The sequence below is a fragment of the Simochromis diagramma genome, unplaced genomic scaffold, assembly GCF_900408965.1.
Source record: "Simochromis diagramma unplaced genomic scaffold, fSimDia1.1 OVJJ01000308.1, whole genome shotgun sequence".
Classification (NCBI taxonomy): Eukaryota; Metazoa; Chordata; class Actinopteri; order Cichliformes; family Cichlidae; genus Simochromis; species Simochromis diagramma.
Window position 1 is genome coordinate 396,331 of NW_024386785.1, and position 13,512 is coordinate 409,842.

General features: G+C 40.5%; 1 protein-coding gene across 2 annotated transcripts; it reads right to left on the minus strand.

Annotated features, from left to right (window-relative positions):
* Positions 1 to 1,184: 1,184 nt before the first annotated feature.
* Positions 1,185 to 13,512, minus strand: ccm2l (CCM2 like scaffold protein). Of its 2 annotated transcripts, none has more exons than XM_040022610.1 (11): positions 13,246 to 13,512; positions 10,287 to 10,454; positions 10,101 to 10,184; positions 9,780 to 9,963; positions 8,524 to 9,137; positions 5,865 to 5,994; positions 5,516 to 5,579; positions 4,493 to 4,649; positions 3,938 to 4,076; positions 1,987 to 2,134; positions 1,185 to 1,863 (listed from the first exon to the last, which is right to left on the minus strand). In XM_040022610.1, exons 1-11 carry the CDS (start codon positions 13,273 to 13,275, stop codon positions 1,728 to 1,730), a joined length of 1,854 nt encoding a protein of 617 aa, XP_039878544.1. In that variant the 5' UTR covers positions 13,276 to 13,512; the 3' UTR covers positions 1,185 to 1,727. The 2 variants fall into 2 exon arrangements, with proteins under 2 accessions (XP_039878544.1, XP_039878545.1); XM_040022611.1 differs by having other exon boundaries at positions 1,185 to 1,860; positions 13,246 to 13,510.

Below are 13,512 nucleotides of genomic sequence, written 5' to 3' on the forward strand. Positions count from 1 at the left end.
ATTTTGTGTGTGTGTGTGTATATAAACTCAATCCTCATCATCAGATTACAGCTCTGTAATCTCTGGAATCATCCATGTGGTAACGTTTACTAACATATCATAATGTCATCTTTCTTTCTATGCACACACACACACACACACACACACACACACACACACACACACACACACACACACACACACACACACACACACACATTCACTTTACTTTGCCTTGCATTTATTTCCTACAGGCTTAGCTCAACATAAATTATCTTCATTTCTCATAATAGAACTGAACATTATCTAATTGCTTCTCCTGGTATCATCCTCACATGCCAAATTAAGTTTCAAGACACAAAAACTGTAATCTCGACCTCTGACTTTAGATGTGGGTCAAGAAGTAACTGGAAAATGAAGAAGGAGCTTGGAAAAGCTTACATGAACAGAAAAGAAAGCCTTTCATTATTTGTCAGTCTTGTCAAGTGTGAAGAATCTTAGTCACAAGGTATTTTGTGGGGTTTTCTATATTAAATGGAAAACTGTAAACATCTCCTTTCTGCTCTCTGCTTCTAGAACACCCAGTACTCTCCATGAATTCATATTTTTAAAGCACTTTTCTGCAGAGCCGTTCGCAGCGCCTTTCTTCCATTTGTTCATTCTCAAGAGATTAAAATCAGCCTTTTGGCTAACGATGATGCGTTTAGAGGACTGTGTATCGCTTCTGATGAAAATAAAGTTACAAATAAATGCAGGCAGCTTTGTTCTCTTACATAATGAGACTAAGTGACTCGGGTGAGGCTCATGGGTGTACTGACTCTCTTGGGCTCTGATGCTAAGTGAGGCTGGCATAGAGGGCTGGAGGGGAGGGAAGCAGTGTACCATGGGAAGGTCATGATGCTGCTGCCATGATAATAGGTCAATGCACCGTTGGGACGGAGACAAATCTATCTGTTTCTATTTGAGATCCAGTGATGTAAATCAAGTTTTTTCTTTTTGAATCCTGCCATGCCTCCCTGTGGTGACATGTGGATATTACACTCCCATCGGAAAATAATACTACGGTGTCTTTGTGTAAAGAATGGTGACTGATATGATTGAATGCTAAATATCACATTTTTAAAAAGGAAAAATGATATTTTTTCAATGTTTTTTTTTCCATTTTGATTTTCCATCTAAACTTTCACAGGACAACACAGCTCAAATTATGTTTCATTACTTTTATGTTTTATTTAGGCATTTCCTGTCAAGTTATTGAGCGTGTAAAAATAAAAACACACAACGCACATGCTCACACCTTTAACCTCTGTGATTATGTCGTAATATAATGTACTTGTACTTGTACTTGACTCTTTTATTGAAATATGTGTCACTTGTGCTTCAAATGAAAATTTCAAAATCAGACAGTGGCTACGTGCATTGTTTTGCAAGGAAGCACACTCCATTGGTTGAAAACACATTAGTGCCAAACATAATTTAAAGGAAAAATAATAATAAAATAATTAATTGTTGAGTTTCTTATTCTGAATTAAGGATTTCAGTTAACAAACTGTGCATTTCTCTCATGTTGTTTACTCTTTTTTTCATTCCTCAGAGCTTGAATTTCAATCGAAAACATAAAATAAAAGAAGGCAGGTACTGTCAGACTATTTATATTTATAGTCTGTGGATGTTTCGAGCTTGCTGTGAGGCAGTAGGGCGGAGTCACAGTTGAAAGACTGTCTAAATTCCTTCGGTTTGTCGCTCCATCAGAGGTAGTAGTCTTCCTCCTCAATGTCATCGTGCGTGTCCTGGAAACCCAGTGCTTCGATGTCATGGGTGATGTCAGTGATACGTCGGTTGAATTCCTGAGATCCTGAGGCTAGAGAGCAATTATCATACCTGCTGGGAAAAACAGAAAACAAACAGAAAAGGTCTGAAAAACTCACATTTATGTTTTGACTGTAATTCTATATGATAAAAGCATGTGTTGAGATCATATCAGTCTGCACTACCACATCTACATACCCTCTCACGGCGGTGGCAGACATGTTGCTCATGCTGCGTTTGATACGTCCAAAGCTGTCGGTTAAAATCCCACCCTCCCGGATCCCAATGCTTTCCAGGAAACTCTCAAATGCGCCGACATCCTTGTCTGGGATAAATGGACGCATCCCTGGAACACGAAGGACAAACAATCAAATGACGGACTCTGAGGAAACACAGTAGGCCTATACCAACTACACAATATTGCAAAATACAGCAGGTTTTTTTTTTTAACGTAGTGTGCTGGCAAATTATTATTTTTTAAAATGTTACAAATTTTCTGATTTCTTTGATTTTCACAGAGCAAAGGCAGCTAAACGGTGGCTGGAATCTGTCTTTGGGCTACAAACCTTCTGAGGACATTAGAATTCAGGGTTTTTGTAATGTTTCAGCAATAAATTGTTACTTTGTTCCCAAAACATTCTCTAGCAATTACATAACAATCTTCAAAAACATTATAAAAGGGTTTCATGATAACCTTTTTCACATGCTTTTTAATTACAATCCTGCAAATTTATGTCATTCTTATTTATTTAGTTATTTTAATGTTCTCACAGTTTTATTGTGGTTTTATAAGTTGGTTACTCTTTATCAGGCTTGTGGGACCTTTGGACAAAACACAGGGTAGATGGTGCTTGTCCCGTCTCTAATTTACAATCACCAATTAAAATTCAAAAAATGCTTTTGGGAGAAAGTTGGAGCACCTGGAAAGAAACAAGTTTTACCCTTGAACCTTTAGTACTAACCACAGTGCCACTGTGCAGTATTGCATGTCAGAATCTTGGCGTAGCTTAAGTTTAAGCTGATGTTTCCTTGCTACACTGACTGTGAGCACCACACCCTGTATTGCACCAGCCCAACATAGTGCATTATTGTAATCTTCCCCACAGAACTGCAAACTAACCAGTAAAAGAAAAGAACTAACCAGTGTAAGAAATAAAAGTAATAAGTTGTCAATTTTTAAAAAGAAAATTAGAACAGACAGACAGATGGCATCCCATATGGCTTAATAATACTTTGTTATACAGAGTGGAGTTCATGGTTGATTCAATGACTGCAAAAAAAAAAAAAGCCCAGGTCATCACCCCTCCACCACCGTGCTGGACAGCTGGCGTGAGCTTTTTACACCCACAGCAACAGATTTTCATATTAAAAGTAATCTTTATATTTAAATATATTACTGTGTATAAAAATGTCTGTAACTCCTGAAGAGTAAATGCAAAACTTTTGTTTGACCTCCTGAATTAAAGCTGAAAGGCTGCACTTCAGTCAATTGTTTAGTCAAAATTAAAGTCTGTCCAACAAATTACGGACCTCACTGTAACTATATTATATTTTACTCTTCTTTGCATGTTTTAATGGATGTAGAAGAGCAGAGTTCATATCAGGATTTTCTGAATTTACTATTTTTTATGTAAAAATGTATCAGATGCACAAGTAAATGATCTTTTAGATGTTGTCTTAAATTCATAAACTCTCGCAATTAATTCATATTATCAATAGTTAATAACTATGTATTAATATTAAACACAGTAGAGTTCAATAGAAACAGCTTTTCTACGTTATTTAAAATGCAGGCGTGACGGCTCCTCAGCCAGTTTTCTTCTTCAGCCACCACTAAATCTTTCATAATGATGATTATACAGCATGCTGAGGATTAACAGGGTGTGTGGAGGAAAACATCCTACTATCCTCCTTTCTCTCTCACTCAGAAACAGGAAGCTGTGGTTTACGCAGACTGCAGTAAACACACACCAAGAGTACTCACACATGCACACACACACATGAGTATACAGACTCTGCTTCCCCTGCAACACTACCACAAACATAGTATGGATAGTAGGTTGTGGTATGCCACAGGGTTTCAGTAAGTTAATGAGCTCTCTCTCTCTCTCTCTCTCTCTCTGTTCCACTCTATCTATACATCTCTCACCCAGCAGCAGGAACTTGCGGTTGTCTCCATACAGTTGCAGCAACTCAGAGCAGAAGTAGTCAATGTTTGATCCCAGTCTGTATTCTCTCAGCAACACCGCAAACTTCTGCAGCTCCACTGGAGCCAGCTTGTTACGCAGCTACACACACACACACATAAAAGGAGACTAAGATGATGATGCAAACAAGCAGGTAACATTTCTTGTTCATTGAATTTTCCCATTTGTGGCAATAATGCAGTGTAATCACAACCTCTTCTAAGTACTTTGTTAATAATTTTACATCTAGTTTCATTGCTCTAAAAATGATCTGTTTACACACACTGTCCTGTCTGCAGCACATCCGTGTGTGAACAGGAGAATCTGTTTGACTTGTGCAAACACAATTATTTTATTGCAATGTTCAGACTTCTCATTCAAAAGTTTTATTAGTTTATATAGTGTCGTGTGGCATAACGCAAACCAAATTCAAAATATACAAATCGATTCCACTATGAAGAGCCAGTTTCACGTGCTGTGGGTGAGACTGCTGAACAGCAGACACTACAAACACTCACAGTGATCATGTACTCCTGCATGAGCAGCAGGCCAGGGTTACTGTCTCCTGCATCACTGACTGATGCCAGACTACGATGGGAGTCCTGCAGAGAGATGGATGAACTCTCGCTGTATGTCTCGCTGTAGTAGAGATCGAAGGCATCTTGGGAACCATCACTGAAAGACAGAAGAAGAGCGAGCGAGCGAGAGAGGGAGAGGATTACTGATAAACAATAATCACATCACAGCAGCTACTGATAAGCTGCCAATTGTTCACTGAGTTGATGCGATGCTTCTGTGCCAGTTATAGTTCACACCAAAGCATCTAATAACCATTCTTCCATAGTAGCTATTTATAAAACTTAGTGTCTATAAAGCATCATTCTTACGGGATTCTAGCTCATTAATTAATGTAGTTATCTGGGCTTTTAATGGAGTTGACAGTAAAATGTTGTTTTTTTAATTTATTTTCATGTTAGACATTGTAAACCAACACAGTACCATTCAACATTACAAGGCTTATAACTGGTAGTTGACATAGCAAAGAGTCCTCAAGACAATGAACCCCAAATACTGTCCCCATTGCATCCATCCATGTACGTTTCACATACAGTACTTAATCTACAAAGAATAAAGTGCTATAAGAATGCATGCTGGATGAAGGGAGTTTAAATATAAATACTAAAATACAATTTTTCTTTCATATTTAAACTATTTAAACCAATTATTATCTTCATCACTTATCCAGTTCAGGGTCACAGGAACGATGGCGTCCACCTCAGCCATCACAGGCCGACAGCTGGGGTCCACCCTGGGCAGGTCATCAGTCTGTCATCGTTCGGTTTGTATTCAGGACATCAGAATAAAACCTCTCATAAAAAAACAGACCTGCTGTCCTGAAAACCTGTGATAATCCCGACTAAAAACGTCAACTGCAGGAATGTGAATATTTTACCTGGTAAAAGTAGTTTTTAAAAACTTTTTGACTTTGTGAGGTTAAATGACTCTGTCTCACAGAAGCGGTGGTGCAGCATGTTACTTACTATGAGCTGCAGCAGCTAAACTCTGGATCATAACTGTAAGACATGTCCGTCAGACAGCTGTCACCTGTGCAGAGACACAGAAGCATTTAATAAGCTTTCTACTATTCACCTGCCCAAGACAGTAGTTAGCATTTAAATCTCCACAGAGGCTGCAGTGTTTATCAATAAATTAAAAAAATAACCAAAAGACAAAAGCAAATAAAACAGTACTAATTATGTTTTGCTCAAATCCTGAAAACGGTGATTAAAATCTTAATGGTTCATCCTCTGGGGAGGAAGAAAATTAGCAAATTTATGGGGATATGGGTACATATACAGTACTGGAGATTTATATAGCAGCATTACTTACTCCCTTGCAGCCAATAGCGGTCCGGCATGGTGTAGTGAAAGCCCGCCCTGTCAACACATTCGATGGTCTGGTGGCCGTAAATGATCTGGAACATCTGACAGATGAGGGAACAGTACTCCTCTGCAGCATCCTGCACGCACATTCAAACACACAGAGGCCGCTGTCAGGCTGAATTAGCAGACACATCGATCAAACACATCATCTTTTAAACCTTGAGTTACCCTTCGATCACTTTTGCGCACAGCAAATTCCAGTTTCAGTGCAGCAGTCACATAAGTAAGTGTGTTCAAAGGCACACAAGTGTCAGGATATAAACCAGCAACCACTGAACGCAGAGCCAGGAGTCCACTGATGTGATGAAACACGGCTGGAGGCTGTTAGCGTCATTTGAGCCAGTTAAACAATGACACCCTGCTGCTGCCGAGGCAAAACAAATTATTACTCGGGAGAAGAGGTTAACAGTGACAGAGGAACCCTGTCACCGCACACACACATGCAATGACAAAGCAATTCTGCTGTAAGTGTGATGTAATGATCCAGGTTATGTAAGACTGCAGAGTCTCACTATCACTGTTTGTGTGTGTGCCGATGAATGTGTATCATCATCAGTGTCGCCCTACTTTCCACTGTTTCAGCATGTGAGGTAAATGATTGGAGACCCCTAATTAAACATTTCATTTGCTTTTCATTTTATTTCCTGTCAGAGCTTCTTTTTTTTTGCCTCCCATGCTAGGCTAACATGTTTTGGCTTGTTGGTTTTATTAGCGTCATAATAAAACCAGCCATATAAATATACACACACACTGGCAGGGTTGGCTTGAGCATGGGGGAGCGGGCATTAAATTTCATCATTCTTAGGATTTTTTTCTATTAATTGAGGCTCTCTGCAATTTTGTTTCACTAAATTATTATAGCTTCTTATGACATTCCTTTCATGATTTACTCCTTCATCGTCTTTTGTGTTTGCCTGGGTCAGGCCCTCATAGCCGGAGTTAAAGGAATGATGATTCTCCCGGGCTGCTTTTGTGTCTTTTATTTGGGGAAGATGTGGTTTGGGATGACTTGTAAGAATCATGTTCATCTCAGGTGTCTGACCCGAGGTGGGCTGAAAACAAAAAGAGCAGGCAAACTAAACTCAAAGCACTAAACTCAAAAAGCACAGTGGCCCACAGCTTTCAGAAAGAAGATTATTCAGTGGGCATTTTGGGCATTTGACCACAGCTGAGGGTCCATCATAAAGGCAAGTGAAACAAAATGCCAGAATTTTACTGTCTCAAACTAGATTATGGTAAATTAATTGGTTCTTATACAGCACATTTGTACTCTATCTGAGCACATTACACAACTTCTACATTCACACCAGCACTTTCTTCTACGTGCTTCCCATCACACTCCGATGGATGGTTGACTGGGATCAAACCACCAACCTTCTGGTTAGTAGGTGACCTGCTCTACCACCTGAGCTACAGGCACCATGAAGCTATACATTTTTGATAGGTATATCAACAACATATCACCAGTATCCTTGACAACTCATGTTGTATTTCACCTAAACCTTTTTCCCCTGCACAACTTTGGGTAGTAGTCTATCTCCAACTCAGCTGGCAGTACATGCAAAATGAATGAAACCAGATGAGGTGAGCAGAAGAAAACAGGGAAAAATAATGTACTTTTTATTTATTTAAATTTTTGTATGTATTTATTCATTTTGTATGCATTTTTTTAAATGTTTTTTGTTTCATTGTATTTACCTTTAAACTGGTTGAGATGGCCTTCAGCAAGATCACAAGCTAGCTAATCTGGAGGTTAGCTGTAGCAGCAATCATAAACTCATCTTTTTGTTTTATGACCTGAAATCGTTGTTCAATTAAAATTCACCATCAGTGGCAGAGACCCAGCAGCAGAGAGACCCACTCATCTGTTATCGTTTTAATAAGAGTGAAATTTACATAAATTAATTCACTCTCCACTGGAAACATTTCTAATTATTATTATTATTATTATTATTATTATTATTATTACTGACAGTGGATTTTTTTAAAGTCTGTATTCTTTTTCTAACAGGTCAGTGTGATTGTGAGAAAAGCTCATTGAGCTCCGCTCAGGTATGAATCATTGCTTCTGCACTCTGCTGCAAGTGCAACAGATAAATGGAGAGAAGAGGTCCTGACAGGTGTTCAAAGGAAGAGACAGTCAAGACAACAACAGGTGTGGGTGTGTGCATGTGCGCACTTGTGTATTTTAAAGTTTTAAATGTGATGTTATCCTTGTGAAATATGAAAATGCGCTGGCTGGTTCGTTTTATTCTGTTATTTTAGAGCTGTAAGTGAGCTCTCTTTTTAGAGCGGTTCTGTGTGCATGTGCGTTGACATTTATGTATGCTACGTCTAATTATTGATGAAAGACCCTGATAATCAAATGAACTTGGCCAGGTCCCACCAAACAGGTGTCCAGGTGTCTGTAATTTGATGATCTAGTCATGGAGGGACTTTAACTCGCACATTAACTCGCAGACAGCCAGGAGACGCATGCCCCAGCCTTGTAAGTCAAACACAGATTACAAAAAAATCACAAAATGAGGTCCCCAAGCACAACTTCTGAAAGCTGTAATTTAAATTAAGTCAAGTATTTCTCATTTCTTGAAGCGCGTCTGACCCACCCTGTTCTCCACAGCCAGGATGACCAGGTTGCAGTAGGCGTCGGGGCAGGGCGTAGGCTCCAGTGGGTTGTGGTTTCTCCTCTCCCAGCTGCCGTAGCTCTTCCCCCTTTCCCAGCTCCCCGTGCACGCTTGCCTCCGTTCCCAGCTCCCTCCACCAGTCCCTCCCCTTCTCTCCCAGCTCCCTCCTCCACCACCACCTCCACCCCCTCCTCCGTGCCTCCTCTCCCAGCTCCCACCACCACCTACTCCGACGCCCCAGTTCCCGCTCATGGGTCTCGCCCTGCGGTTCTCCCAGCTCCCTCCTGTTTTACATGTTGGCTGCCTCCTCTCCCAGCTCCCTCCGACTCTCTTCCTCTCTAAACTCCCTCCACCTCCCTTCTCCCCACTTCCTCCACCACCCCCTCCTCGCTCCACATTCTGGTTTTTATCATGGTTACTCCTGGACAGTGACGGCCTCCAGTCAACTCCACAGATGGTGTGTCGCCTCTCCATCGTACCCCCGGCAGGTCGGGGGTCAGCATTGCAGCTCATGGTCTGACGTCGCCCGTCGATGCCAGTTGGCTTTTTCCTGTCCAGGCTGTCATCCCCAGCAACCACAGTGTCCACATTTAGACCTACACAAAACATATAGATCACAAAATCTGACATTTTCAGCATCTCCTCTGTTTTCACAGGACTTTCTTTAGATTATAGTATGAGACATATCAGCGTTTTGAACTTGCAGTAAGGACATGAGGGGCAAAATGTGTTTTTGTAATCCTGAATTATTTGAGAGGGGAAAGAAAAAAGAGGAGAAAGTTTGTCCAGTGGGGACAAAAAAAAATGCAGATAGCCAAATATTTTCATTATGAGATTCTCTAACACACTGTATAAATAAAAGACAAGAAAACAAACTTTTCAGTTCAATTGTATTTTATTTATACAGTACCAACTCAAAACAACAGTCGCCTCAAGGCACTTTATATTATAAGACCCTACAATAATACATAAAGAGAAGAACCCAACAATCATAAGACCCCCTATGATCAAGCACTCTGGCGACAGTGGGAAGGAAAAACTCCCTTTTAACAGGAAGAAACCTCCGGCAGAACCAGGCTCAGGGAGGGGCAAACAAAGTCTGTATTCCAGTGTGTGATGATAATTCCCCAAATGCTTTAATGCCAAGTGTTTTGTTTAATTTAACTAAAAACTGAAAGCATCATTTAAAAAGTTTTATTGTTGTTCCTCTGTCATTCAGTAACCACCTTCGGTCTCACCTGTCTTGAGGACCAGGAGGTGCAGTGCATCATCTCTCAGGTAGGAGGCAGCAGCGATCTCATGTGTGGGGATTCTCATCAGCAGCTTCTCGTTGTCTCTCCAGGTGAGCAGCAGACAGCGAGCAGACAGGCTCAGGATACAGTCCTGGTCCACGCTGGTCTTCAGCGGCAGCACCTTCAGCTGCTACTGACAAACACACAGGAACACGTGGTTGTAGATTATCCACGAACGAGTCAGACGACAGTGTCATTGTCTCATCACAGTTTAACTCAGGTACTTTAACTCGCGGATCACCTTGACAGTATCCAATCTTTACTAACCCTGGCTGTGTCCAGTAGCTGTAGCAGCTCATCTCGACTGGAGGGGTTCAGTGAAACTGAGACCCATGTCAGGTGACCAAGAAACTACGAGCAGAGATCAAATGAAAAGCAACTTGTCATGGCGTATTCAAGTACATTATTTTTTTTCTTGTATTTTACACTCTCCTGGCCTATTCATGACCCTACCTTGACCTCCTTCTCCACATAGTCAAAGATGAGTCTCTCGGGGTGTATGAGGTAGTCGGGTGGGTAGAGGGGGACGGTGTGCAGCGGGCGGCGATAAATGTTTCCTCGATCAACTTGTCTACGACCAGATTTGGACCAGACCAGTCGCTTAATGGGAGAGACAAAAGCCTAAAGGAGAGGAAAACAAGGATGCTAAATATTGAAGAGTCCCTCGACAGCCATTGAGTGCAGAGGATATTCTAATACTTGTACTAGAAGGCCAAACCTGCCACTTAACAAACACCTGCTTGATTGATTGGTCCAATATTTTCTTCATGTCAAGTTTCCAGATGATGAAACTTGACTTGTGAGTTTGGTGATTGCCAGCCTTTTCTTGTAGCACCACCATTGTGATTCTTGCTGAAATGTCTCAACAAGTTTTAGATGGATTGCCATGATATTTAGTAAGCATGTTGATGTTTCCTGGATCTTTACTGAGCAGCAAAAAGGTCAACATATTATATAGCTCAATACTTCACGAAGAGATACGAAATCTGAGGCTTTTGTGAGAGTTTTAGGTCTTATTTTTACGTCTACAAATGCACAAAAACAAATGTTAGCGTGTTAGAATGAGATAAACAAAAAAGATCTCAGTTCACAACATAAGTCATCTCAGGGCACTTCATTCTCTATTAGCTACCACGTGGCATCAACAGGGAGAAAACCTCCAGAAAAAGCAAGCTCACTAATTCTTGTCAGCTTCCTCGATCTATTGGAGTGCTTCCATCCTTTCTTATAGTCTCTCAGTATTAGCATTTAGCTCAAGGTGAAGTGCAGCTGCCTTGTATTACTAGCAAGACTTTACCTTGTGTCTCATTTTGTGGTCCTTATGCATCAAACGCAGATGTTTTCTGTTTGTTTATGTTTAGAGCAACGGATTCAGAGTTTATTGGCCAATATTTATGATTACGAGAGTATAGATCCTGTTTATTTAATGACCGTTCTTCTAGCATCATCCACAAGGATCTGTACAACGTAAGCTACATCCCAGTTTCTGTGTATTTAGAGTTAGCTCTAACTTTAAGTTTTTGATGTGAATTAGATTAAAAATGCTAAAATTATGGTAAACGTACTTTTCTTCGTTGGTGGTGATTTAGACCTAATGGCAATTAAAAATAGCTGAATCATCAACAAAGTGTTTATTTAGTGAGAAAATGAGTGTTGTGATTCTAATTACCAGAGCACAGTCCAGTGACTGATAGTGTCTTGAGTTTGAATTTGAGCTGCAGCCACTGAGAAGGTTAATTTGTGTGTAAATGCATGCCTCGGTATAACTGCGTGTGTGTTTATGCGTGTGTGTTACCGCACTATGTGCCTTGGGCTGTTCCAGCAGTGATTGACAGGTGAGCAGTGATCTCTGACAGCTCATCGCTGAGACTCACTGACAACACAGCGCACACTGTTAGACACCCACTGACACACACACACAAACACACATTAACTGTAGCTAGAAGGCATAAGGAGAATGGACAATACAACACACACACACACACTGAATAGAGAGAGGACATTAGCTTGTCTTAGAGTCAGAAACCTGTCTTGTCTTTCTCTGTGAATTATAACAAGCGCAGATCTCTGTGTAGGCAGATTTCTGATGAACATCTCTTTTGTCAGCTGAATTTAACAAGAAAGACAGAGGATGCTTATAATGAGTTTTGTTCTTTTTCTGGTTCTGTGTCTTTGAGGAGACAAAAAGAAGGGAAATAATTGGATTTGTAATGAATGTGTTCAATCTAAAAACCTGCCTGGGTCACAGCAGGGATTAATTTCCCACCTAGCTTTAGAGACTTTTTGATTTCACGTAGTATTTTTCCAAACTTTCATTTTAAATAAACATATTTTTCTCTCTCTAATGTCTTATTTCAGGCTTTAGTAAACTTTGTAATGAGAACATGTTTTTAAAAAATGATTCCAGCCAAATCAAGAACTTTTGGCTTTCATGTCACAGTCAGATGGCCCCATTACACCAAATTGGTTTAGAGAAACATCATTACTGAGTGGTTGGAGTATGGATATACGAGCGAGGGATGAATGCAACAGATGGTAGAATAGAAGAAGAAGGAGACTATCCTCACAAGAGAATTCAAATAGCATCTGTATATTTCTATGAGGTTGGATCATGGCTTTTGCCTTGTGTCAGGCCCACACAATCAGGGGGGCGTGTAGAGGAGGGGCATGGGGTGGTATGTTTTGATTGGCTCAAAACATACCACATTGTTTACCGTCTAATGTGCCAAAAGCGGCTCAGATTATCCCCAGATGTGTTTGCCATCTGGGCATAGGTCATTGATGAGGTGTCAAACATTTAGGCCTTTAGGGGGAACTCCTCTGGGCTTTCCATATGTTAGCAGACTAACTGGTTTTGAATTGCAAATTCTATTTGCAAAAAATTAATTAAAAGAAGGAAGGAAGGCCCAGCACCTTTCCTTGGTTTAGTGTCAGTGACGTACGGATTAACTGCTGTGCTGGCCAAGATACTGACAACCCAGCAGCCAAACCTAGCACCACGATCATGGATCAAGGATATCTTTACAATCAGCAAGGGCCAACTGGTTACACGGTCAGCAGAAATCACACAACAAAAAAGGTTCCTTGTCTTTTATCACTTCTTTTTCATCTTTAGGAGGACATAAGCTTGATAAGCTTGATAAGTGAAGATAGTTTGCTGTTGATCGATGGCAGACAAAGTCAAACTCAGCTGACTCGTGTCTGTGACTCATTTGAAATCAGCTGACTTTAAGCTTGTGCTTGTGAAGATGCCTAATTAAAGGGAGACTTGAAAGGACCTTTGGTTTGCATAAACATAAACGTCAGTGGCTTTTGAAAATATGTGACAAAATGAGTTTAAGTCATCAACATCCAAATGACACAAAAACAATGAAAAGACAAAAACTGAAATGTGGAAGAGGCGCTACAATACCTTCTTGGATTTCTTTGGTTCATAGTCCATAGTCGTTCCGTCTTTCTCTGTGCTGATCCTGTGGTGGGTCAGTCCTGGTCCAGGTCACACTCTTCCTGAATTTATTTTTTGCTTCACTTTGCCTTTTTTGTCATTGCTTCTTTCTTTCCGTTGGTTTTTCCATTATTCCTTAAGTCTTTGCCTCTCTGAGTTATTTTAGCTTCTGATACAGCTGCTTCATTCCTGTTCTTTCTCTTTCTACACTGATTGTTCTTTTGAGACTTCTCC

What these genes read in the sequence shown, in the direction of transcription:
- ccm2l (XM_040022610.1), bottom strand. Translation starts at nt 13,275, where the DNA reads ATGGACTATGAACCAAAGAAATCCAAGAAG. An exon ending in TGCAGGAGTACATGATCACT is followed by an intron (nt 4,077 to 4,492) that starts GTGAGTGTTTGT and finishes GTGTGTGTGTAG; the next exon opens with CTGCGTAACAAGCTGGCTCC. An exon ending in TCTGCCACCGCCGTGAGAGG is followed by an intron (nt 1,864 to 1,986) that starts GTATGTAGATGT and finishes TGTTTTTCCCAG; the next exon opens with CAGGTATGATAATTGCTCTC.